Source organism: Orcinus orca, chromosome 2, assembly GCF_937001465.1.
Source record: "Orcinus orca chromosome 2, mOrcOrc1.1, whole genome shotgun sequence".
NCBI classification, from domain to species: Eukaryota; Metazoa; Chordata; class Mammalia; order Artiodactyla; family Delphinidae; genus Orcinus; species Orcinus orca.
In genome coordinates this window covers 165,561,496-165,588,328 of record NC_064560.1, presented here as the reverse complement: position 1 = coordinate 165,588,328, position 26,833 = coordinate 165,561,496, and the positions used below count along the sequence as shown (strand labels likewise).

The 26,833-nt window shown below is 34.6% G+C and overlaps 1 protein-coding gene across 10 annotated transcripts in view; it reads right to left on the bottom strand.

Annotated features, from left to right (window-relative positions):
- FUT8 (fucosyltransferase 8) overlaps window positions 1-26,833 on the bottom strand; it is a 319,157-nt gene that overhangs the window by 140,575 nt on the left and 151,749 nt on the right. For all 10 annotated transcript variants that reach the window (XM_033427753.2, XM_033427559.2, XM_033427422.2 and 7 more), the window contains one exon: window positions 15,080-15,508. In XM_033427753.2, coding sequence (XP_033283644.1) covers window positions 15,080-15,282 — 203 coding nt within the window. In that variant the 5' untranslated portion in view covers window positions 15,283-15,508. The remainder of the gene's footprint in view (window positions 1-15,079; window positions 15,509-26,833) is intronic.

The window sequence follows — 26,833 nt, the reverse complement described above, 5'->3', positions numbered from 1 at the left end:
TGGAGAAATGTACTCTTCATAATGCTAGGAAGCCAGAGGCGTATTTATTATTGAGATACACAAAAAAGACTTTTGCTTTCTTCTCAAGGATCAGAATAAGGTTTTACTGATGTTAGGTTTGGCTCAAGAACTAACAGATCCCACAGTTTGCACACATCCCCTTAAATGGAAATGCACATATTGTTTGTGTACACTCTTCCAAAAAGGTGACGCTGTGCCCAAATATAAAAGGATTATTATGGCATAGTAAGAAATGAACTCAGATCTATTCAAGGTATTACCTTGTGTGGACAACTGTACCGGCAGTTTATGACTCCATCAGGGACTCTAAAGGGCCATAGGAAGCTACATTTAGATGTATTACATCTATTTCTACTCCATATGGTCACACCACTTCCAAGACATTTATGTATGGTTGACCAAATAAATTTAGAACTTACAGTATGTGGTTTCTTCCCACAGATTCTATGACCCACGTGAAACACTGCAGTACTGATCATAGTAAACTGCTGTGTCAAATGTGCTACTTGTATTTATTTATACAGATTATAAGCTATTACTGCAGTTAAGCTCAATAAATATGAAACAGAATCCCCATAGCTTACACAGGTGCATCTATATAACTTAAAGATGTAGTGATTCAAGTGGCCATTTCTAATACTGATATATGGAAACCTCTGATCATATTTAACAATTACCAAGGGTAACTGTAATAATAACTAGGATAGTTTGTCATTATCTGTAGGCTAGTAAAACATATTGTCCTGAGATAATATTTAACAGAAGAGGAACTTGAATAGGTATAAAAAAATGACAGCATAGGCAGTGTACTTAAAATTAGATCCAACTTCGTAATTCCTTGGAAGATTCTATTTTTAACTTCTGCCATTGACTTACAGAAAAATGGCTAAATCGTTTTAGCTTTTGTACATATCATATGGTAAGAGATAATACTTTTGAAGTGCTACTGAATATAAATGAGAATTAACATTAAACTATACTTTTGGGTGTCCCTTTTGTCTCTATTTGCAGATACAGTATTCCATATTTATTACTCCAAACATCATACTCTCTTATGCATTTGACGTAAAATATCTCTGCCAAGCAACAGCTTTTGCATACATTTTAAAAGAACAAAAGGATTGTATTAAAATCAAACTTATTTTATTTGAACCAGCAACAAGAAAAGCACAGTGTGCTATTTTATACTATACCTCCTTCTAGCCATTGTAATTCATAAGCTAACTCTAATTTATTGAGTTAGAGTCTTTTTATATTTACATTGAGTCTTTTTGTATTTATTTGCTTTCAGACAGCTTTGTCTAGAATACTGATCAAGCTAAACAACCACTGTTTCATGATTTTACCTAAATGAATTATAAATGTCAATATGACATCTCAAAAATATTTTAAAAACAAACAAAAAATCTTCCCAGTGAAAAAGTTCACCTAAAAGAAATGTGAGAAATAGCCCAGTGAAGTTTTGTTTGTTTTTTTTTTTGGTACACAGTAATAGCAGATTATGTGTCATCTGTAAGTGACACTGAAATTGATGAATCACTATGGCCATATTTCCTGTTACTATTTATCTTCCATTATTAATAAGTGTCTGGAACCATAGTCAGCTCAGTAATACTAGAATAAAAGAATAAAGAATAAATGGTACAGGCCTCCCTGGTGGCGCAGTGGTTGAGAGTCTGCCTGCCGATGCAGGGGACACGGGTTCATGCCCCGGTCTGGGAAGATCCCACATGCCGCGGAGCGGCGAGGCCCGTTAGCCATGGCCACTGAGCCTGTGCTCCGCAACCGGAGAGGCCCCAACAGTGAGAGGCCTGCGTACCGCAAAAAAAAAAAAAAAAAAAAAAGAGAATAAATGGTAAAAAATGTTTAATCAAGCCCCTAAACTCAAATATTCACACATTATAAAATATTTAATGCATACTCACTTTGCCTATATGACATTTATAAATGGAAGAGAAAATTCAAACTTAAAGTTTTTCAATTTAGTTATTTAAGATTTTAATATTATTATTCATGTGACACCTTTCTTAAAGAATGGTGCATTCTTCCCTAGAGGCCTTTCTGAGTAGTTATAATAAATAATTAAAATTCCTATATTTTAAATAAAGTTCATGATGGGCAACTATAATTCTCATATATAAAAGCACCAATCGTTTAAAAAAAATCATATAATTCAGTCATGAGAGCCAAAATTCTAAGTAACAAAGCCTATTCTATACTCCTTTGTAACCTAGTATATTATTCAACCATTTTGTCTCTGTAAAGACTTACAAATTTATTGAATGTGATCATCTATCCCTATCAACTTTCTCTAGTTTCAGATGCTAGTCCCAAAGAGGTTAACTGATTTTCTGGGGGTAAATGGTCACTCTGAAGAATATGTACATTTCATGAAATCTAATCTGTTATGCTAAATATTTGATATAAGATAATTTTTTCTATTAAAAAATAAAAACAAGCATTCTGAGTTCTATGAAAGTTTGTAAGGTCATGTGCTTTTTAAATTGTCAACTACCATTAGCTAAAAAGCTATTTATTGATGAACTACTAATAGATAGGAGTTCTTCTAGATATGCTTTTAAATATCATTTAAAACTTAACAACACTGCAAAATAGAGATTATTATTACCATTTTACAGGTGAAAAAACTGAGGGTCAGAAAGATTAAGTGACTTTTTAAAGATCATTAAGTTAGTAAGTGGTAGACTTGGGATCCAAACCCAAATCTGAGAAACCCGCGCTCCTTTCATCTCACCCAGCTGAGCCTTGAGATGAAACCCCAGACCTAACCACCACCTTCTGCAGCCTTGTGAGAGACCCGTAATCAGAGGTACCAGCTAAGCTGTGCATGGACTCCTGATCCAGAGAAACTGTGAGATAGTAAGTGTGTATTGTTTTTTACCACTGTTTGTGGTAATCTGTTGTACTACAATTGATAATATACCTGTTTAACAGGTTAGATATAAATAATTCGATGCACTTTGTTTTAAAATTAGTTCTAAGGAACCTAAAATAAACTAAAGAACAAATCATCAAACATGACTCCCCTTTTTACTCCACAATTTATCCAGTGCCTTTCACTAAGCTTTGCCATTTCCTTCCTGTTTATAATATTAGTGGCCTACATTTTTTGATTTCAGAACTACAGAAATTCTACTTGACTCCATTTGCTCTTCAAAATCATGTAAACAGCTCCAGAAAACTTACACTGTATTTTTTTCCCAAATACTGAAAGTTAATTTACTCTAATTTTCTCTGCTCGGTGGTGATTCTGACATTATATATGAGTGTACCAATGCAAATGAGGAAAGCGATTATAATTCCTAAGCAGAAAGCATGATCTTACCCTATATTCCACAAAGCTGGCTTTTATTAAACCATCTTTGTTGGAAATAAGAAGTGGGCAGAGCTTAGAATGAAGAGGAAAAGGAATTTTTCTCTACAGAATGGACTTCCACCTGACTCTATAAATAAGAAAAAATGTCCACAGTCCAATCCTCTTCCCTGCCCCCTCTCTAAATACACAGACTTCCCTATTCAATATGTCAAGACAAGCTACAAGAAATTATAAAGGAAACACTCCTATCCAAGCAGGGAGCACATCAGAATAGGAGGGTTTTCAATGGTAGATGTGTATTCTGTTGTTTTTGAATATTCTATAAATGTCAATTAGGTTAAATTGATTGAGAAAATGCTGTTCAGCTCAGTTATATCCTTACTGATTTTCTGCCTGCTTGATCTATCTATCACTGAAAGAGGGATGTTAAAGTCTCTAGGTAAAATAGTGGATTTATATATTTGTCCTTGCCTTACATATTTTGCCTCATGTATTTGATGCTCCGTTGTTAGGTGCATTCATGCTACGAATTGGTTGTCTTCTTGGAGAACTCCTTGATCATTATGAAATGCTTCTTCTTTATCTTTGATAATTTTCCTTATTCTGAAGTCAGTTGAATGGTTAATGGGGAGGAAGGGAATCTGACAGAAATATTATGGTCTATGTTCTAGTCTTCTGGATGCCCCTCCCCCACACAACAAGCAAAGAATATTAGGACAAAAAGGATTGTGGCACTTTTATTCTGACATAGCAGTTACTTTTACAGGCACCATAGTAATGTGATTACAAATTTGGATTATGGAGGGATAAATTAGGAGTTTGGGATTAAAATATGCACACTACCTACTATATAGCACAGGGAACTATACTCAATATCTTGTAATAACCTATAATGGAAGAGAATGTAAAAAAAAGAATATATATATTTGTGTGTGTGTGTGTATATATATATATATATATATATCTGAATCACTTTGTTGTACATCTGAAACTAATGTAACATTGTAAATTAACTATATTTCAATAAAAAAAATTTTTAAAAAGAAATTAAAAAAAAAGGAATTTGGATTAGGGAGTCAGTGTCTGGATCTGAACTTCAGATCTACCTTTTACAGTTATATAAATTTCAGCAAACTACTTAACTGTGCTTCATTGTCTACATCTATAAAATGAGGATAATGTGAGTATTTAAGTCATAAGCCTGCTGTAGGGGTTGAGATAAACTGCTTATAATATGGCCTAATACACAGTAACAGCTATTGTTATTTTGCTGTCTTGCTGTTCCTGCAACTAATGTTGTTGTTTTTAGAACAATCAAGAAGCTGGGAGTAAAAGCAGAAGCTAACATCTTGGCTTTGAATCAGCCAATGAAATACACATAAAACCCTGGGTATGAAGAAGAAAATTAAGAGAACATAATAAATGTTGATGAAAACAGCATGACATCTTCAATATGCTATTCTTCTACTAATGTTCTGTCCCCATAAAAGCTAGTAATGATAATCGTGTGGAAAAATATATGTGGTCCTATGGTTCTGTGCCACATAACCAATTGCTATATCCATGAAACAGGTGCAGTAGTTGAAAAATTTCTTGTCACGGAGATTGTTGCTGACCCTACAAATAAGAGTATGTTAATGCTATTCCCACACTTCCTCCTCTCCAAACCCATGATTACTGTGGGTCACCTGAAATGAATGGAGGAACTTCTACCTTGTGCAACACATTTTCTGGCAATTACTTCCATATGGATGATTCCCAAAGGTATCTTCCTCTCTCATCCTGGCCTTTTCCCTGATTTCTAGATTAACTTTCTAACGTTCTACTGGATAGGTTCTGCAAGCACGTCAAGCTCAATCTATCTAGATCTCATCTTGATCTCTTTCTCCTAAGAGATTCACTATATTGGTCAATGAAGCAGAGATTACTCTGATAGTTAAAAACTTCCAATCCACCCAAACTCCTCCTTTCCTTTAACACACACCTGGGGATACAATGGGAGAGAAAGTTAAAAACAAATCCAAGAAAAACCTGAAGAACCCAGTCTTAAAATGGTCAAAAAATCCCACAAAAGGTTTTGAAAATTTGGAAACTACAGGGGCACTAAACACATAACCAGTTTTATCCGTGGTATATTAGCTTAATTCTGGGGCTCCCAGGGAGACTAGAGAGAAATTTTAAGACAGACTAAAATTTCTCAGTCTTGTGATATTACAAGACAAAGTTCGGTTTGAGACTTACCTTAAACTCATAGCTAGTGTTTTTATGCAGTGTTTGCCATATTTAGATGCTACATAGTGTAAGAGGCCAAAGAGCAAAGCCTAAAACATCTAAAAGGCAGACTAAATTTCCCACAGTATTTTAAGTCTTCAAAGAAATCCACCAAGTTCTTAATCAAAAGCATGGAAGATTTACACCTGAGGAACAGGGAAGGAACAGAAGTGGGCTAAGTTTTACTAAAACCATAATGTAGCCATGACCCAGCTCAATCCCTGATTGCACTGAATGAGATAATAAGCCCAGAGATAATATATCCCTAACAGAGGGAAACCTCTGTAACCTCCATACTAGTTTTACACAATATTTTGTCAAAATATTTTGTCACAATATCTGACAAAAATAAAAATTACTAGACATGGAAAGAGTCAAAAAATGTGACCATTAATCAAAAGAAAAATAAAAGTTGATCAAAAGATGATACAGATATCATCCAGGTATTAGCAGACAATATAATAGTTATAGCAGAATAACTACTTAAAGAAATTATAAAAAACATGGAAAAAGTAGATGAAAAATAAAGAATTTACAAAGAAATTTGAAATTATCCCAAAAAATGGACTAGATATTCCAGAATCAAAATATATAAAAATTAGTATTGGGTGTGTTTAACATCAGAATGAATGCAGAAGAAGATAGATTAAATAAATTGGAATACAGTTCAAACGAAAATATATAAAATGAAGTACAAAGACAAATCAGATTGCAACAGACACATAAAAGGCACGTGAGACACCATAAAAGGAAATCTGCTAATATATGTAAGTGGAGTTCCAGGAGAAAAGAGAAAGAGTAGTCCAGAAGCAGTATTTAAAGAGATAATGGCTAAGGATTTTCTAAAACTGATAAAAGACATCAAACCTCAGAATTAAGCTCAGTGAATTCCAAACTGGATAAAAACAAATAAAGTCATATCTGCGTATCATTGTCAACTTGTATAACACCAAAGACAAAAATTAAAATGCAAAGTAGCCAAAGAAAAAGATATACTTCAATTAAAATTGCTGACTTCTCAACAAAAACTATGAAAGCTAGAAAACAACAGAATGACGTATTTAAAGTGTGGTAAAAAATTACTGCCAAACTAAATTCTATGCTAGCAAAAATATCTCTCAAAACTAAATGTTTTTAAAAAGTCTTCAGAAAAAGAAAATCTAAAAGAGTTTATTGCCATCAAATCTGTACTACCAAAAATACTAAAGGATATTCTTGAGGCTGAAATGATCAGCATGGAAGAATTAAACTGCAGGAAGAAATAAACAACATTAAAAAGAATAAATATATAGTTAATTATAAAGGAATATGACAATTTAAATCAAAATTATAAAAACATAATGTGCAGTTTATAACAGACATTGGGTTAAAATATATGACAATAAAAAGACCAAAAGTGGATGTGGGGGAGGGGTGTTAAATATTTAAGTAGGACAAAATTCTTGCACTGTTCTAGAAATGATACAAATATTACTTTAAGATAGATTGCATTAAAAGGGTATATTTGATAGTATCTAGGGTAACCATTAAAAGAATAAAAATGTATAACTAAAACTATTATAATTGAGAAAACAGAATAACAATTAAAAAAACTGTTTAATCCAAAAGGAAACAGCGAAGAAAAAAATAAGAGATGAGACCAAAAGGGAGGAAAAAATAGCAATGTGGTAGACTTATATCCAGTAATTACATTAAATGTAAATGGATAAAACAACTGAATAAAAAGGCAGAGATTAACAGACTGAACAAAAAAAACAATAAAATCCAATCCTATTCTTATAAGAAACACTTCAAATAATTAAATCTGTTTAAATATATTTAGTAAAAAACACATGAAGGTTAAAATTAAAAGGATGAAAGAAATGTCATGCAGACACTAACACAAAGAAAGTTAGTGTAGCAATATTAATACTGATACCAAATAAATAAGACTTTATAGCTAAAAAAGTATTATTAAAGACAAATGAGGTCATTAGAAAATAAGATATTCCTGTAGCAAATGAAATAGCTTTAGATGTATCAAAGAAAAGTTGACAGAGGTGAAAAGAAATAAATCTGTAACCACTGTTGGAGATTTTTAACATGGCTTTCTTTTTAGCTGATAGAACAAGCAGATTAAAAAATTAATGCTATATAAATTTAGAAAATACTAGTAACACAGTTAACCAACCTAACTTAAATGACATGTGTAGAAGAGCATATCCAACAAGAGCAGAATACACATTTCTCTTAAAACATTCATCAATGTAAGTCATTTGCTGAGCCATTTAAAATTTCAAAGAACTGAAATGATACAGAATATAATTCTATCTGGTTGAAGAACACTCTAGAAATCAAAGCCAAAAAGATAACAGAATAGTCCCACTTAGAAATTAAGCAACACACTCCTTTAACTGTGAGTTAAAGAACAAAAAAAGAAAAATCACAAAAGAAATTTGAAAATAGTTTTAATTGAATAACAATTAAAATAGGTCACTGTCAGAACTTTCAAGATGCAACTGTGCTCTCTAAAGCTGTGCTTAGAGAGAAATTTACAGCTCTCCAGGCAAATGTTAGAAAAAAAGCAATGCTTAAAATCAATAATATAAAATTCTTTCTGAAAAAGCTTTAAAAAGAACAGAGAAACAAACCCAGAGACTACAAGAAAAAAATTATACAACTAAGAGTAGAAATCAATAAAATAGAAACAGACATACAACAGGAGAAAACAACAACCAGAGATTCTTTGAAAAAGTAAATAAAATCAATAAACTCTTAGCAAGATAAAAGGAGGAAATACAAACAAATAAACAATATCAAGAATGAAAAAGGAAACAGTACTACAGATATTACAGGTCTGAAGAAGAAAAGTAAAAAGGAATTATGAAAAACTTTATGCAACTTTTGAAAACCTTGATAAAATGGACACATTTCTTGAAAAACACATTTTACCAAAACTGACATAGGAAAAAATAGAAAATGTGAATGGTCCAATTTCTATTAAGAAGATCAAATCTAGAATTTAAAGCCTTCCCACATGTCTCCTGTCCTTACCCAAACCAAGCTCCACGCCCCTGCAGCCAAAAAAAAAAAAAAGACTGCAGGCCCAGACAGCGTCACTGAAATTCTAACAAAGATTTAAAATAGAACGAATACCAATTTTATACAAACCCTTCTAGAGAATAAAATTTTCCTGCACAAACTTAACACCAAAACCCAAAAGACATTATAAGAAGGAAATATTAAAGGTAAACATGTCTTGTTAACATGGAAAAAAAACCACTAGCAAATCTAATACAGCAATATATGAAAAGGTTAATACAAATTCCAGGGAGAAAGCATCTGATTGTCAGACTGAGAAGGCTAGGAATCTTGAGTAAAAATCTCACTAAAATATTCTAACATAGGGAAGGAGTATTTTCCATAAGGAAAAATAAGATATTCTTTTTAAAAAAAGATTTTATTTATTTATTATTTATTTTCTGGCTGCATTGGGTCTTTTGTTGCTGTGTGGGGCCCTCTCTACTTGCGGTGAGCGGGGGGTACTCTTCATTGCAGTGGCTTCTCTTGTTGCGGAGCTCGGGCTCTAGGCGCGCGGCCTTCAGTAGTTGTGACTCACGGGCTATAGAGCACGGGCTCAGTAGTTGTGGCGCACGGGCTTAGTTGCTCCGTGGCATGTGGGATCTTCCCGGACCAGGGCTTGAACCCATGTCCCCTGTATTGGCAGGTGGATTCTTAACCACTGCGCCACCAGAGAAGCCCAGATATTCTTGATACCATAAGGAATAAGGGATGCAGGGCTGCAAAATTAAAAGTAAAAAAGAATGGAAGGTTACAGTTAGATATTCTACACACTCCAACCCATTCACTTGCTGTAGGAATACAAGCAGTACACTCTTTATAAGCGAGATGAGCGATTATGGAGAAGATTGCCAACAGCAAATCCTCCAACCAACTAACAGGAACAAACACATCTCCAATTTCTAATACCAGCTTCTCAAAAAGAAGAAGTAAGATATGACCTGTGAAAAATCCTACCAGTCTCCTTTCTACCCATGTCAGTGTTTCATAATTTTGTTGCCTGAGACAAATTTTTCCACCAGAAGATTATTGCTTCAGCTCTAATCCAACCGAGGAGACTAGTACGTAGCTCAGAAAAACAGATAATCGTAAGCTAATTATACTTCCTCTGTGGTCTGTAAAATTTACAGTTTATAGCTAACATCTAAATTCCAGAAGAAAATTTTTCTTTCCTGGACCAAACAAACAAACCAACCTTATTAAAAGGCCACAAAGTCACATTTGAATTTTTAAAAATTATGCTCCCCAAAATAAATGGAAATAGAATAAGGAATTAAGTTAAGAGGAAAGCTGTCAATTAAGCACTCTTTAAATGTTACAAGTTCTGTCCGGTTCTGACTTCTGTCACTGAGGTTCACTGCTCAAGGGGTTTCTGAACAAGGTTCAATAATTTTCCAGGTGTTTTCTGCTAAATTTCAACTCTGAGAGGAAGATTGGCAGGTTCAAGTCCTAAAAAGAAAAGATCCTGTGAACTGATAGCAATTTCACATTACTAAAGGTTAAGACAAAACAAACATGAAAGATGAAAGGCATTCCTGTAGGGTGGCAGGCTTAAAAAGTGATGATTTCGGGCTTCCCTGGTGGCGCAGTGGTTGAGAGTCCGCCTGCTGATGCAGGGGACACGGGTTCGTGCCCTGGTTCGGGAATATCCCACATGCCGCAGAGCGGCTGGGCCCGTGAGCCATGGCCACTGAGCCTGCGTGTCCAGAGCCTGTGGTCCGCAACTGGAGAGGCCACAACAGTGAGAGGCCCGCGTACCGCCCAAAAAAAAAAAAAAAAAAGTGATGATTTCTAAGTTTTTAAAAGAAAGACTACTACATGTATACTCAATGTGCTGGCAATCAACAAATAAGGAAGGGATGTTTGGGGAAAGTCAAATAAAAGCATGAAGGGAACATGGGAAAATAAGCAGGTGTACCTTGGTACCAAAGCCAACAGATTAAATCATTAATTTAGGTCAGCATCACCTCGTGTCTAGATTAATACTGTATTTCCCAGTTAATTTCACTCCAGTCAAGCACATGGCCCAAATCCATCTGAAAATCTAAATCTTCCTCAACCATTTTCACTACATCAATCCTCTGCTGAAAACCCAGTTACAGTTCCCTATTATCTATCAACCAAGCCTACACTAAACTCTGGCTGTTCAAGACCTCCATGATTTGACCTAATCTATTCAACATTACTTCTAGAGATGAGAAGAGTGGGTTAAATATGGCTACAAATTCTTTGCAGCTCCTACCTCCATTCCCTGAATATGGAGTATCCCTTTGATTTGCAAAGACTAACAGAATGTGGCAGAAGTGACACTGTGCAACTTCTCATGCTTGGCCTCAAGAGGACTTGCAGTTTCTGCTCTTTCCCTCTTGGAACACTACAGCGTAAGAAACCTGGGCTATCCTGCTAGAGTAGCCAGATAGAAGGGAACCAGCTGATGGCCCCAGCTAACCACTGAACATGTGTTAGGTCATCTGGACTGACCAACCACGATGGAGCCATCAGACGGCTGCAGCCACATGAGTGACCCCATACATAATTAGGAAAACAGCCCAGCTAAGGCCAACTGAAATTGAATAATCAGGAGCAAATAAATGTTTATTGGTTTAAGCCACTATGTTTTTATTTTATATATATGCATATATATAAAACATTTTATGTTATATATAAAACCCCAATTTCTTAAAAAAATTCAGTAAGAAAACAAATAACTTAATTTTTAAAATAAGCAACAAATTTGAATAGATACTTCACCAAAGAAGATATATGAATAGCAAATAAGCACATGAAAAAAATTGTTCATCATCGTTAATCATCACGTAAATGCAAACTGAAACTATGAGATAATACTACATATCTATTAAAACATAAAGTAAAAATAGCTGACAACAGCATGTGCTAGCAAAGATGAGAGCTATAACTCTCAAGCACTGTGAGTGGGAATGCAAAATGCTACAGGTACTCTGGAAAACATTTTGCACAGCTTCTTACGTAAAGTTAAAATGCACTTTACATGTGACCCAGCCATTCCACTCCTAGGTATTTACCCAAGAGAAATAAAAACTCACTTACACACAAAAACTTACAGGGCAAATGTCTGTAACAGCTTTGTTCATAATTGCCAAAAAAATGGAAACACTAATAACATCTTTCAACTGGTGAATGCATTTAAAAACAAACAAGACTGATACATGCATACTATGGAATACTGCTCATCATTAAAAAAAATTTTTTTAATAAAATGAACTACCAATACACAAAGTAGCACTGATGAATCACAAGTATATTATGCTAAATGAAAAAAGCCAGACTCAAAAGGCTACCTACTGCATGATTCTATTTATATAACATTCTGGAACAGGAAACAAACATAGGACAGAAAACAAATCAGTGGATGCCAGGGACAGAAGGTTAGAAGAGAATTTAACTACAAAAGGGCACAACAGAATTCTGGGGGGAGAAAGAATTCTTCTATAATTTGATGGTGGTACTGGTTACATGACTATAAGGATTTGCCAAAATTCATAGACATGTATGCTAAAACAAGTGTATTTTACCATACAGAAATTATTCATCAATAAGGCAGAATTAAATATACATACAGATACACATGTACACACAGAGATACACGCAGCAACCTCCCATACATCATATTAAAACGTTTGTATCCCTCAGAGTAATGATTTTCAAATTATTTTCCTAAATTTGTAGTAGTATCAACAAAATTAGCAAACACTGGCTAGAGGGTTGGGTAAATGCTTTTTAAAATTATTGTCCTGAATCTTAAAAATTGTAGTTTCAGGCTTCTGGGTTACTTTCCAATTCTAATCCACACACCATATCTCAAAGAAATGACCTAGTTTACAGACATCTGAATTAATCCTTTATAGTCTACCTTCTGAACATACTTTCTTATAAGAAAAAGACACAGAAAAAAGACACAGAAAAGTATGAAATATTACAATAAGGGGAAAAAAGAACACCAATGCCACTAGTGCCTCCACTGCTCTTCCTTTTATGCCAGGGGCTCTAAAATAATAATCTCTTTGAATAAAACACAAATGGCCCTACCAATAAAGTTGATGGAAAGGTCTGAAGAGGTTTCCTTCCCTAATTATTTACATATTTTCCTGAAATTATACATGTGTGTGTGTGTGTGTGTGTGTGTGTGTGTGTGTGTGTGTGTGTGGGCTCATTTTCTCCATCTGTACTTTCAGATTGTATTTATGATGTTATAGAATGACATATTAAATGTCTCAGCTCTTAGAAGTTGTCTCTACATTTGTAGTAGTTTAGAATTTAATTTTTTGCCAACATGAAAGACTATAAAGAAAGTGACTTCAGAGATCCAAAGATTATTTTGCAGAAGGAACAACTCATATTAAAGGCAAGCTTTCCTTCATGCAATAGAAGCAAATACTTGGAAGTCAGACAAGCCAAGTGAACTATCAATATTTAAGTTGAAATTAGGAAAAAAGTGAGCAATTTTTTATTAGCCTAAATTGTTAAGAGGCAATATGTTTTCAAGTAGTAAAACTCTCATAACGTAGAACAAGATCTTACTACAAAGCATACTCCAAAATCAACTACTCTTGCTGATCTCCTACGTGAGATGTTTAGTTGAGATTTCTGAATCATTTACTTCTCTCTGGTTTCTATTCAGAGAGGCAAAACCGTTCATCAGACCCCTGGCTTTCCACGCATACTGCCAGGATTCAAAGTAAGCTCCATCATTTGTGAGAAGTGTGACCTAGGGAAAAATTAAATCACTTAATATCCCATTGATTCCTCATCTGTAAAATGGTTATGAAAACAGAACCAGCATCCCATAAAGAAGCTGTGGAATTCAATGAGATAATCCATGCAAAGTCCTTGGCACAGTACCTGGCACATAACAAACTCTCAACAAATGATAGCTATGATTACTAACCTCCAAATTATCAATCTTTGGTTCCCATAACAAACGATTAAGACTCTACTGAAAGACCACTCTCTCCATGATCCTTCCTCCCTGGCTCTCCCCAAAAATAAAATAAAATGATACACAAATTCAAGAATTTAGCTGTCCACTTTCTAATTCTTGCATACTTTGTATTTTGCTGAATGGTACTACTACTCCTACAAATGACAGGGCTGATGTTTCATTCATTGAAACAGTAAAACTCTTAATACCTAGCACAGCCTTCCACAGAACATAAAGAGATCAAAATGATATCATGGTGAAAAAACGTTATGGAACTAAACAAAAGGAAAGAACTGAGTTCTAAATAAAGAGTTGAAAGGCAGTGAGGGAAGGGAGGCTCCAAGGGTGTATGACACTGCCAACTACATTCTTTCGTCACAGAAGGCTCCTCGGCCTCCACAAAATAGCTCTCTCCCCTTCTCCTTCTCCAACTACTCTGAAAATTCTATGCACAACAGAACGTTTCCACTTTCGACTCCTCAATGTATATTTTTCTCAAAAAGAGATGAATTTGTGCTCTTTTTTTCTACACTAATTTCCTTTAGAGTCAATTACCACCTCTAGACGACTCTCACCTCTTCATCTTCTCAAATCTCCAACCTCTGTTTTGAGAGACAGCAAGCACTAAGTATACAGTCACCTTCATATTTAAGTATGAGGAATTAGAAGATACTAGATAATTTCTAAATTCAATAACTTTGAAAACAAATAGTACTATCTATTTAACACTATGTTCACTTGCTTCCTGAAAATAAAAGTCTTTGTTTTTCCCAACAGTTGATGACTTCTAACGCATACATGTCACTTTTTTTTTTTTTTTTTTTGCCGCACCAGCTTGTGGGATCTTAGTTCCCTGACCAGGGATTGAACCCAGGCCCCCGGCAGTGAAAGCGCAGGGTCCTAACCACTGGACTGCCGGGGAATTCCCCATGTCACATTTTTTAATAGACTGGAAGTAGCAATTATAATAATTCTCTAGATTCCAGACACAGTTGTTTTATTTAAGAATGAACGTTTTCATTTAATAAGTTATAGTTAGACTAACTCAGCCTCTCAATTATTATGTGTTTGTTATAGTCCATGATGAAAATTTTAATATGTACTACTTTAAATCATACAAAGTTTACATTTATCAAAATTATGAAGATGCTGAAGATAATTTTAAACGAAATATAAGTAAATTAAATGGCATAGTTTTTCTATATTAAAATTCATAGGCAAAATAAGATTTGCCATTATAGAGTAACTCTCTATGTTAAATACATAGAGATATCACTAGCACAAAAAGTACCTTACTAAGATATTTAAATTTTTGCAAAAATAGCAGTTTACAGAAATCATTAAGTATTTTTTAATAGCTGACTGAAGCCTTGCACCTAAAAACAAAGTACAATATTTCACCATTCTTCCCTCAGTTTTTTAGAACCTACCGGAGAGATTCAGCCATTCGTCTCAAGTCTTCATTTTGCTGTTTTAAGCGTTCAAGCTTTGCCAAAATCTTGGACAGTTCTCGGCTAGAGTGATCAGGGTGGTCATTATCTCGTACCAAGTGACCACCTATATAAAATAGCAAGGTCCCCCAGGCAAAAAGAATGAGCATAATCCAACGCCAGGAACCAGTCCATGGCCGCATTTTCAGAGTTTCAGTTCACTCTCCTGGGTTCCTGGAACTCAAGGAATTGAAAACATCATCACTCTATTTCTAGCGAGTGCAAAGGTAGTAGCCTTCTGTTCTTTCAACACATGATGCTTCAGACAAATTAGTCTCTCTGGTAGTCCTGTGATGACTCTTTCCAAGAGATCCTCCTGGTGGTATGAGTAGGAAGCTTTATTGTCCTGTGCTTCATGGACTCTACATGCTGTGGAAAGAATAAAAAATGTATTTAAATTAGTTAGGATATGTAAAATGGCATATGCTGGATTCATGGAGTTAAAAGAACCATATTGGTGTTGACTAGCCAACTGGCTGGCAAATAATGTAATTGCCTAAAGTAAGTAAAAAGCAAAAGCTTTTAGGTCTGCATATTAAATCAAGGCTGTACCAGATACATTAATTAGCTCTAAGCCTGAAAGTCCTCCAAATGCCATCATCACTTTTCCTTCTAACAACACTGTGCAACAGCACATATACGGAGATTAAAAGATTGTTATCTTTGAAAAACCACTCAAAACCAAACAAAATGTACTCAACTACATATTCTGGGCTAATGTTTCCATTATCTCAAACTGAAACATGTTCTCTGCATGAGTGAATTCATTCTTACAAAATCTCAACTCCACCCCACACCATCTCACTGCTCAGCTGCCATTACACCACTTAACGCTGCAGGTGACAGGCATATTGTCACTTTTAGGAAAAGTTCTAAAAGTGGCATGTATCAAGCAAAGGTTATCACAGCCACCAAGCAGCTGGCAACCACTCCAAACATCACAAGCAAAGGTTCATATGTATTATGGTAGATTATTCCTTTCTCAAATTTATTTAAAAATACCAACAATTGCAATAGAAGTCTAATACCAGTTAAATCTCAGTTATGGAGCATCTTAACCTACAAAATGCTTTCTCAGGCTTGGTTATTGGTTTCATTTGTCACTTCTCCATCATTAGGCTTAGAACTTCCTTTGAAAACAAAACAATTTTCTTGCCAAGGAGATAATTTGTAGGCAAAGATATAACTTTAATACCATTTGATAAGAAAAGTCTTTTCTCCAGGCACAGAGTTCCTTATAAAAGAGAAGAAAAGAAATAGTTTCTATATACAAAACTGAATGTGATGGGTACTTAACCACTAATAAAACAGTTATGAAAGACTAGATAGAAAAGTTGGAGAAGAGGTTTCAAAAATTAGAGCACAGGACTACTATTATCCTCCTTTTGAACCTCAAATCTCAAATGCTTTTAAATGGCCAAGTATTCAAAGAAAAGAAAATCTCTTCAAAGGAGTGTCCCAGAAACATTCTACTTCCTTCCCATTTATTCCTACACTATTTTCCTCATTGTTTCTGGTTTACACTGACTAAACAAAGGATGAAAAAAATTGTACTCACTGAGAATGTCAGAAAGCCAAATAAAGTAATAATCCAAAGAAAACTTGGTGTTTTGTCTTTTGTTTTAATATCTATTCTTAAGTCTAATGAGAACATTCTTTTTATTGACTCCACTGTTCATTCTGTCTCTTTCTCAAAATCCTTTCTCAAAACCCTATTCCTCTAATTTCAGGTAACCCCACTATTCACTAAACATAAGAATAATTAAAGTCTATTCAACATCTCAGGTATTCAACATCTCACAAGATCCAGTCATGTGAGGTCTACTTTTTATATTATATAGAAAAAATGCAGACATTCAGGGATTCTTGGTTAAAAAACAAATTAAAAAATCCACTCTGATGGTCTAAGGGATGGATTTAATTCAGTAAGTCAACAAAAGAAGTATTAACATTTGAGTTAATAATACTGTTTGTGACAACACATGCAACCCTGTAAAATGCTGTCATACCATATGCTGAACCTATAATGTATCCTAGTCAATTCTAAGCTACACCAGTAAGATATTAGAAATGTTTAATCTTTCCCTTCATAGAAAAAGTTAACTTAGACAAGTGTGAAAAAAAAAGACAAGTGTGATAAACAAAAGTACAGAGTTTTCTAAACAAGAATCATTTCAATAACAAATAAGAAAAAGTTGTTCTGTAACATTTTACTTAGAATTATAACAAAAAAATTATCATTAATATTCAAAGCCAGCAAAAGTATAATATAATTTGAACAGAAACAAGTTTAGAGAAACATAAATTTTGTTATACCAAGTGCTTTGGGATTTTATAAACCACCATCAAAAGTATCCAAGATATTAAATTACTATTTTTTGCAGCAATATTGATAATGCATGAGTTATAAAGCAAGAAATTATTGTAGGAGCAAAACATGGTCATTTTCTTAATTAATAGCATCATTTTAACTCTGTTTTTAGAGAGATATTTCCCCAAATTTTGTTGTTCTTAAAACAGTATTTTTAAAGGGATCAACGAAAATAAGCCAAGCTGAAAACCAAGTAGTTTTCTATGTAATTTTCCTTAGCATGGTTTAAAAGAGCAGGTATAGAATTTCTTCCTTATCCATAATGAATGCCTGCTTACTTACCTATCATGTTTACTGTTTATTTTTGAACCATGCCTGCTAAAATGTAAACTTCATGATTTTTGTTCACTGACGTATCCAAAGTACTTAGAGCAGTATTTACAACTTAGTAATAAATATTTTTTAATAAATAAGTGAATGAGTTGAGTGAAGGATGTCATAATGGCATATGACATATGACACCGAATCTGAGAACTTATCAGCTTCAACTGCATTTTATGCCCCACTTAAGAAAGCAAATACAAATGTAGAATGTAAGACAGTGCTATTATAAGGAAAATAAAATCATTCAAAACTTTACGATTTATTATTAACATATATTTTACAAGACAGCCTCAAATTATTAAAATAAACTGGTCTAAAAGGCCAATAAGTCAGCAATCTTATGGTTACCCTTCAGCCATGAGAAAATAATTCTCTATGTCGTATTTTCCTCATCTAGAAGATTCACTTTGCAAAAACAATTGGATAACTGAAGGAAGTACATACAGCCTTTGATATGAAAGCCACTCAATCTATTTGTGAATGAATTTATTAGTGAAAGTACTTCAAATTTATTAGTAAAAATATTTCAACATTAACTACATGAGCTAATTTCTGACTAAAATTTATATAGCAGTATTTGCTAAGATTTCTTCTGAGTGGGTTGTTTTCAAGTATTTACAAATTCATTCCTGTTTGAGATTCACATACTACCCTTCATCTGCAGAACAGTAAGTGGATTGAAATGTGTCAGGTTTCCTTCTGCAAATTTATTTAATTAGCAATACCACTTTTTTAAAGTAACAGGTATTTAAATGATTCATTTCTTTTGGTATTTACAGAGACTCTTTGGGTTATACTGTTTAATGTCTCTGAAACAAAAAAAAATATGTAAAAAATATATGTAATTTTTCAAAGTAATTTCTTGAATCTGGAATCTAAAGCACATCATCAGTAGTAAGATCAGAAGCTTTAATGGAGTTATTATGAGGCTTACATGAATAAAGCACTTACAAGGCTTGGCACATAAGAGGTGCCCCAAAAAAGGAAATTCTATTTTAATGCTGACAAAATACGCAGATTAAAAATATGGGTGCTAGAATCGGCAAAGTCTGAACTAGAGTCTTGGTTCTGCTATATCATAGTTAGGTAACCTCACTGAGCTTCAATTTCCTTATCTGTAAAATGGATATATTACATACTACCTCTCCCACCAAATACTGGGAGAGGCTTAAATAAAATAATCTGTGGGAAGCACTTAGCACACCAGTGGCAAACTGTTATTATATCATACATATTAATACTGTAACATTATTTTAAGACACAATTATAATATTTTATATAATTTATATACCATATGTTTTTATAAGCAGTTTCTAAAATGGCTGTCAATGATCCCTGTGTCCCATATTCGTGCTGTTATGTAATCTCCTCCTCCAAGTGTGGGCTGGACCTAGTGACTTACTTCTTATACACAATAGAACACAGGGGAAATGATAGGATTTCACTTCTGAGATAAGGTTACAAGAGATATAAGCTACCACACTGTGAGCTGCCCTATGAAGAGGCCCATGTGGAAAGGAACTGATTCCTGCCAACAACCATGTGAGTGAACTTGGAAATGGATCCTCCATCAGTCAAGCCTGGACCACGCCACTGTAGCTTGGTTCACATTTTAATTTCAGGTTTTTGAAAGACCCTGAGCCAGAAGATCCAGCTAAGCCATGGCCCAATTCCAGACCAACAGATAATAAATGTTTTTTAAGCCTCTTAGTCTTAGGGTAATTTGTTATGCAGCAATAGATAATGCACATGTCTAGTTTCCTACTAGGCTGAGTACCTGGTCTTCAATTCATGTATTATTCTGTCTGTCCCCAGCAAGCTGTACAAAGTCTGGGGTACAGCGTAGGCATCCAGGATGCAGGACAGAAATGAATCTTAATTACAGTTCCTTAATATCCTGCTAATATCTCTTACAAATACTATAAAAACTAAACTCAATTTATAGCAAATAAGAGATCTGGTAAAAGTATAATTATTAGTTTTATATTATACCAAAAGTCTGAAAGCATTTCTATTAATGTTTATTAAACAGACTTCCACTTCTAACCATGAAAGAATAACTGGTATTACATTTGTCCTCACATATAAACAACTAGAAAACTCATATATTCTTTGTTTTTTTTCTTGTTTCTTGTTTCTTTACAACCCTTTAAAAATGTAAAATCCATTCTTAGCTCAAGGGCTGTAGCCCAGATCTGCTCATGAGACCAGTCTAATGACTCCAGTCACAGAATAAAGGCTATGCTAACAAGATCCATAACAAAACTTAAAAACAAGCTACAAAAACAAGCTAAAGGTGATCCAAAAGTAAATTAATGCCTATCAAAATAAACTCAACATTCTTTAAAGAAAGACAATAAAATATAGATACTCAACAATATAAAGTTCACACTGTCCAGCAACTAATCAAAACTTACAAAGAACATGGAAAGAGATCATCCGGTGACGCAGGCATCCAAAAACCTGCTAAAGGCTAAGGATGGACTAGAATACAGAGCAAACACTCCACTCCAAGCCCCAAACCAAGAATAAGGCAGCAGTAGTCCACCACCTCAGGAGTTTTAAGTCTCTGCAAAAACAAGACAGACAAAATTTCTGCCCTCAAGAGGTAATATTCTAGTGGATTCTAATCACAAAGGGAAGTCGCTAAAACAAGCCCCAGAGAAGCCTCTTCTTGCAACAACTAACATTCTGAGTAATTCAGTAGAAACTGAATATAAACCATATCACCTAATTACTTTCTTAGAAATAGTGTAATCATTCCATTAGAAGCAACGACGACGACAACAAAATGCAGTACCATTTACAACACTATCAAACTGACTTTTCTTATACCTAACATATAAGAAAATGACCAATAGCTACTTCTTTTAGCATCTGACTATGCGAAAATGATATTTCCAAGAATCACATTCAAGTGGCTTCACTTTAATGCTAAGGCCAAAAGATGGAATCTGTGACAACGTGTTACAGAATCAAATGACTAAGAGCCTGGCCTGTTCTGCTGTGAACCATGTTCATTAGAAGATTGTCCTCTAAACTTAAAACTAATTCAGTACTTATTTAAGTAATATAAATATGTATACCCTATGCAAAGGGAAATATAGCATTATATGTCAAATATTTGCATAAACATGCCCTTTGATGAGAAACTCCACTAGCAGGAATTTATGCATTTTAACATGTGAACAAAACATATCACAAGGGTATTCATTACAATGCTGTTCGCAATAGTTCCAAACTGGAAAAAACATAATTTCCCATCAATAGAAACATGGTTGAAGAAATTATGAATTACTTTTCCAGAAATATGTATTTTTTAACTATGATGCCAACAAGTAGGAAAATGTGGCCCATAACTAAGAAGAAAATCAGTCAATTTAAAACAGACCCAGAAGACAGAGATGATGATAATAGCGGATAAGGACACTAAAACAATTACTATAAATATGTGTTAGGATTTAAATTTTTAAAAATGAATACATTGATTAAAAGAAATAAAAACTAACAAACATCTATAATTTTTTAAAAATCTAAAAATTAAAAAATTCTCTGGAAATGATTAAGAGCAAATTAGATACTGCAGAGGAAAAGTTAAGTGAATTTGAAGACAAATAGAAAATATCCTGATCACAAGAAAAAAATTACAACTATATATGGTGACATATGTTAACTAGATTTATTATAGTGATAATTTAACTATATATATATCAAATCATTGTGTTGTACACCTGAAACTAATATATGTCAACTTAGAAAAATTACCCAAAAAGAAAATTATCCAGGAAGAAAAAAATCTGAAGGAGGTTTAATAAAAAAGTGAATTTTTAAAGCAACCACTGTTTACAGCACTTCAGATATCACGGTGTTTGACAGCTTTCCGCACAGTCACAGCACATTACAGTAACTATCATCGTGAACTAAAAACTGTTCAGGAGCTAAAACTCTAATAAAAGTCACCCATCAACATTAGCAAGAAAACAACTTACATTAATCAGCTTTGGAAATGTACCGGCATTCCCCATTTTTGCATTCAGTTTGAAAAAGGACTTCTCAGAACAAAACCTGTCTCAAACCTGAAGTAATGTACATTGAAAGCTAGCTTAGTCACGGGCATATAAAGAATTTCCAATGTATTTTTAAATACAAATAAAACCATAATTTGGAGGAGAAGATTAGTCACGGTGGGGTGGGGGGGGAATACATAAGTGTTAAAAAGAGTTTCAGGGGGCTTCTTATTGGAAAAAAATACAAGCAAGTGGGCAATAGAACAACATCTTTAAAAGTGTTGAAATTAAAAAAAAAAAACGGCAAAACTACACTTTGTTATCCATTGAAAATACCTTCAAAAACAAAAGCAGGGCTTCCCTGGTGGCGCAGTGGTTGAGAGTCCGCCTGCCGATGCAGGGGACACAGGTTCGTGCCCCGGTCCGGGAAGATCCCACATGCCGCGGAGCGGCTGGGCCCGTGAGCCATGGCCGCTGAGCCTGAGCGTCCGGAGCCTGTGCTCCACAACGGGGGAGGCCACAACAGTGAGAGGCCCGCGTACAGCCAAAAAAAAAAAAAAAAAAAGCAGGTTTCTGTAAGTTTTCATTTAACTTGGGTAAATACCTAGGATTGGGGATTGCTGGGTCATATGGAAAACATACACTTATAATAAGAAAAGGCCAAACGGTATTCCAAAGCAGCTGCATCATCCTGAATTGTTACCAGGAACAAATGAGTGTTCCTGTTGCTCTACAGTTTCTCCAGCATTTGGTATTTTCAATTTTTTTTAAAGCAATTCAGATAGTTGTGTAGTGGTTCAATCTGGTTTCCATTTGCATTCAATTTCTCTAATAACAAATGACATTAAGCATGTGATCATCTATTCAATGTGCCTATCTGCCAACCATATAGCTTCTCTGGTGAAATGTCTATTCAGATGTTTTGTACATTTCTATATTACATTGTTTACTTTTGAGATTTAAGAGTTCTTTATATATTCTTGACACATGTCTATAATCAGATGTGTGACTTTTCAAATATTTTTTGTGACTCGGTCACTTGCCTTTGCATTCTCTTAACAGTATCTTGCATGCAGCAAAAAAAATAATTTTTTGACAGAATATAAAAAAATTATAATTTTTAAAAATAGATTTGGTTTTTTTTTTAATAGATTGTGGTTTGAGTATTATATCTAAAAATTCAATGTCAATCCAAGGTCACATATATTTTCTCCTACATTTGCCTTAAGAAGTTTTAGTTTTAGGTTTCAAAGTTAAAAATACACTTGCCCAGGATTCCCGCTCCTACCTAGGTATCACCTCAAGAAAAATGAAAGCTCATGTTCCCACAAAAACTAGTACACAAATGTTTATAGCAGCTTTATATATAGACAAAAATTGGAGGAAAAATCAACATGGTCTTCAACAGGTGAATGAGAACATTCATTTATCAAAACAAATGATCATGTATCAAAAACAAAGGACTACTACTCAGCAAAAAAAAGGAACAAGCTATTGGCTCACTCAACAAAATAGGTGAATCTTATGAAGAGCCCAGAGATAAATCCATGCACATATGGTCACCTTATCTTTGAGAAAAGAGGCAAGAATATAAAATGGAGAAAAGATAGCCTCTTCAATAAGTGGTGCTGGGACAGCTACATGTAAAAGAATGAAATTAGAACACTCCCTAACACCATAAACAAAAATAAACTCAAAATGAATTAAAGACCTAAATGTAAGGCCAGACACTATAAAACTCTTAGAGGAAAACATAAGCAGAACACTCTATGACATAAATGACAGCAAGATCCTTTTTGACCTACCTCCTAGAGTAATGGAAATAAAATCAAAAATTAACAAATGGGACTTAATGAAACTTAAAAGCTATTGCACAGCAAAGGAAACCATAAACAAGACAAAAAGACAACCCTCAGAATGGGAGAAAATATTTGCAAATGAAGCAACTGACAAAGGATTAATCTCCAAAATATACAAGCAGCTCATGCAGCTCAATATCAAAAACACAAACAAGTCAATCCAAAAATGGGCAGAAGACCTAAATAGACATTTCTCCAAAGAAGATATACAGATTGCCAACAAACACATGAAAGGATGCTCAACATCACTAATCATTAGAAAAATGCAAATCAAAACTACAATGAGGTATCACCTCACACCGGTTAAAATGGCCATCATCAAAAACTCTACAAACAATAAATGCTGGAAAGGGTGTAGAGAAAAGGGAACCCTCCTGCACTGTTGGTGGGAATGCAAACTGACAGAGCCACTATGGAGAATAGTATGGAGGTTCCTTAAAAACTAAAAATAGAACTACCATATGACCCAGCAATCCCACTACTGTGCATATACCCTGAGAAAACCATAATTCAAAAAGAGTCATGCACCACAATGTTCACTGCAGCACTATTTACAATAGCCAGGACATGGAAGCAACCTAGGTGTCCGTCGACAGATGAATGGATAAAGAAGATGTGGCACATATATACAACGGAATATTACTCAGCCATAAAAAGAAATGAAATTGAGGTATTTGTAGTGAGGTGGATGGACCTAGAAACTGTCACACAGAGTGAAGTAAGTCAGAAAGGGAAAAACAACATATGCTAACACTTATATGTGGAATCTAAAAAAAAAAATTTTTTTTTCTGAAGAACCTAGGGGAAGGACAGGAATAAAGATGCAGACATAGAGAATGGACATGAGGACACGGGGAGGGGAAAGGGTAAGCTGAGACAAAGTCAGAGAGTGGCACTGACATATATATACTACCAAATGTAAAACAGATAGCTAGTGGGAAGCAGTCGCATAGCACAGGGAGATCAGCTTGGTACTTTGTGACCACCCAGAGGGGTGGGATAGGGAGAGTGAGAGGGAGATGCAAGAGGGAAGGGATATGGGGATATATGTATACATATAGCTGATTCACTTTGTTATACAGCAGAAACTAACACAACATTGTAAAGCAATTATACTCCAATGAAGATGTTAAAAAAAAAAAAAGGGTGAATCTTAAATGCATTTTGCTAGGTGAAGGAAGCTAGAACCAAAAGATACATATTGTGTAATTCATTTATCTAACATTATGGCAAAAGGAAAACTACAGGGTGAAAAAATAGATCAGCAGTTGCCAAGGCCTGAAGCTGTAAGGAAGGGCTGATTATCCAAGGGGCTCCAGGGAAAATTTTTACACTGATGAAACAACTCTAAACGGTACTGAAGAAGGGCACATTGTCTCTGTGGTATTCAACCCACAAACCCATAATTCCAGTCTAAAAATGAGAAAAAAATACCAAAAAATCCCAAACTGAGGGTCATCCAACAAAATACCTGAGCCAAATATACTTTCCAAAACTATCAAGGTCATAAAAAACATGAAACAATGAAGAAACTGTCCCAGATTAGAGAAGACTAAGGAGACATGGTATCTTGGATTAGATCTTGGAAGAGAAAAGGGACACTGTGGAGAAACTGGTGAAACCCAAATACAGTGTGTAGTTTAATAAATAATATTGCACCCTGTTAATTTATTACTTTTTATTTTTGCGGTACGCGGGCCTCTCACTGTTGTGGCCTCTCCCGTTGCGGAGCACAGGCTCCAGAGGCACAGGCTCAGCGACCATGGCTCACGGGCCCAGCCGCTCCGCAGCATGTGGGATCCTCCCGGACCGGGGCATGAACCCGTGTCCCCTGCATCAGCAGGCGGACTCTCAACCACTGCACCACCAGGGAAGCCCTAATTTATTACTTTTGACAAATGTACCAGGCTATGTAAGATGTTAACATTAGGAGAACCTGGGCAAAAAGTATATGAAAACTCTCTGTACTTTCTTTGCAAAGTTTCTGTAATTCTAAAATTATTCCAAAATAAAAAGCTTTTAAAAGATAAAGGCAAAATAAATACATTTTCAGAAAACAAATGCTGAAAAAAACTTGTTGCCAACAGATACATTCTACAAGACATATTTAAAGGGATGCTTTTCTGGCTTAAAGAAAATCATTGTGGATGGAAACTTGAATGTAAACAATGAACAAATTTATGAGCAGGTATAAGTGAAACTTTTTCTCATTTTTAATTTCTTTTAAAATAAATTTGATTCGAAAAACAAAATACATTTGATTCTTTAAAACTAAAATAACAAATACTATAGGGTTTGTAACAATGTCATAAGATGTATGACAGGCAGAAAAAAGGATATGGTTTTTAATTTTTAAAAAAATTTTAAAAATTGATTTCTTTATTTTTGGCTGCATTGGGTCTTCATTGCTGCACGCGTGCTTTCTCTAGCTGTGGCATGCGGGCTTCTCATTGCGGTGGCTTCTCTTGTTGTGGAGTACGGGCTCTAGGTGCATGGGCTTCAGTAGTTGTGGCACACAGGCTCAGTAGTTGTGGCTCGCAGGCTCTAGAGCACAAACTCAGTAGTTGTGGCGCACAGGTCTAGTTACTCTGTGGCATGTGGGATCTCCCCGGACCAGGGATCGAACCCATGTCCCCTGCATTGGCAGGCAGATTCTTAACCACTGCACCACCAGGGAAGTCCCAAGAAAATGGTTTTAAAGTCCCTATGTTATACTTCAAGAAGTGTGAAAGTATTTGAAAGTTTGGTGAAATAGGTAAAAGCTTCACATCGTAAATTCTATCAATGAAATATAAAACAGATAAACAATAGAGGGAAAAAAATCAATGAAACTAAAAACAAATTCCTTGAAAAGATCAATAAAATTGATAATATTCTAGATGAACTAATCAACGGGAAAAAAAGAAGACATAAGCTGCCAATATAAGGAATGAAAGAGGAAGCATCACTACAGATGCTACAAAAGGATAATAAGGAAATACTATGAACAACATTGGGTCAATAAATATGAAACCAGACCTGAAATGGATAAATTTCTTAAAATAAACTGCCAATGCTCAATCAAGAAGGAATAAATAACCTGAATAGCCACAGAGCCTTGTATCTATTAAAGATGATGAATGTGTATTAGTAA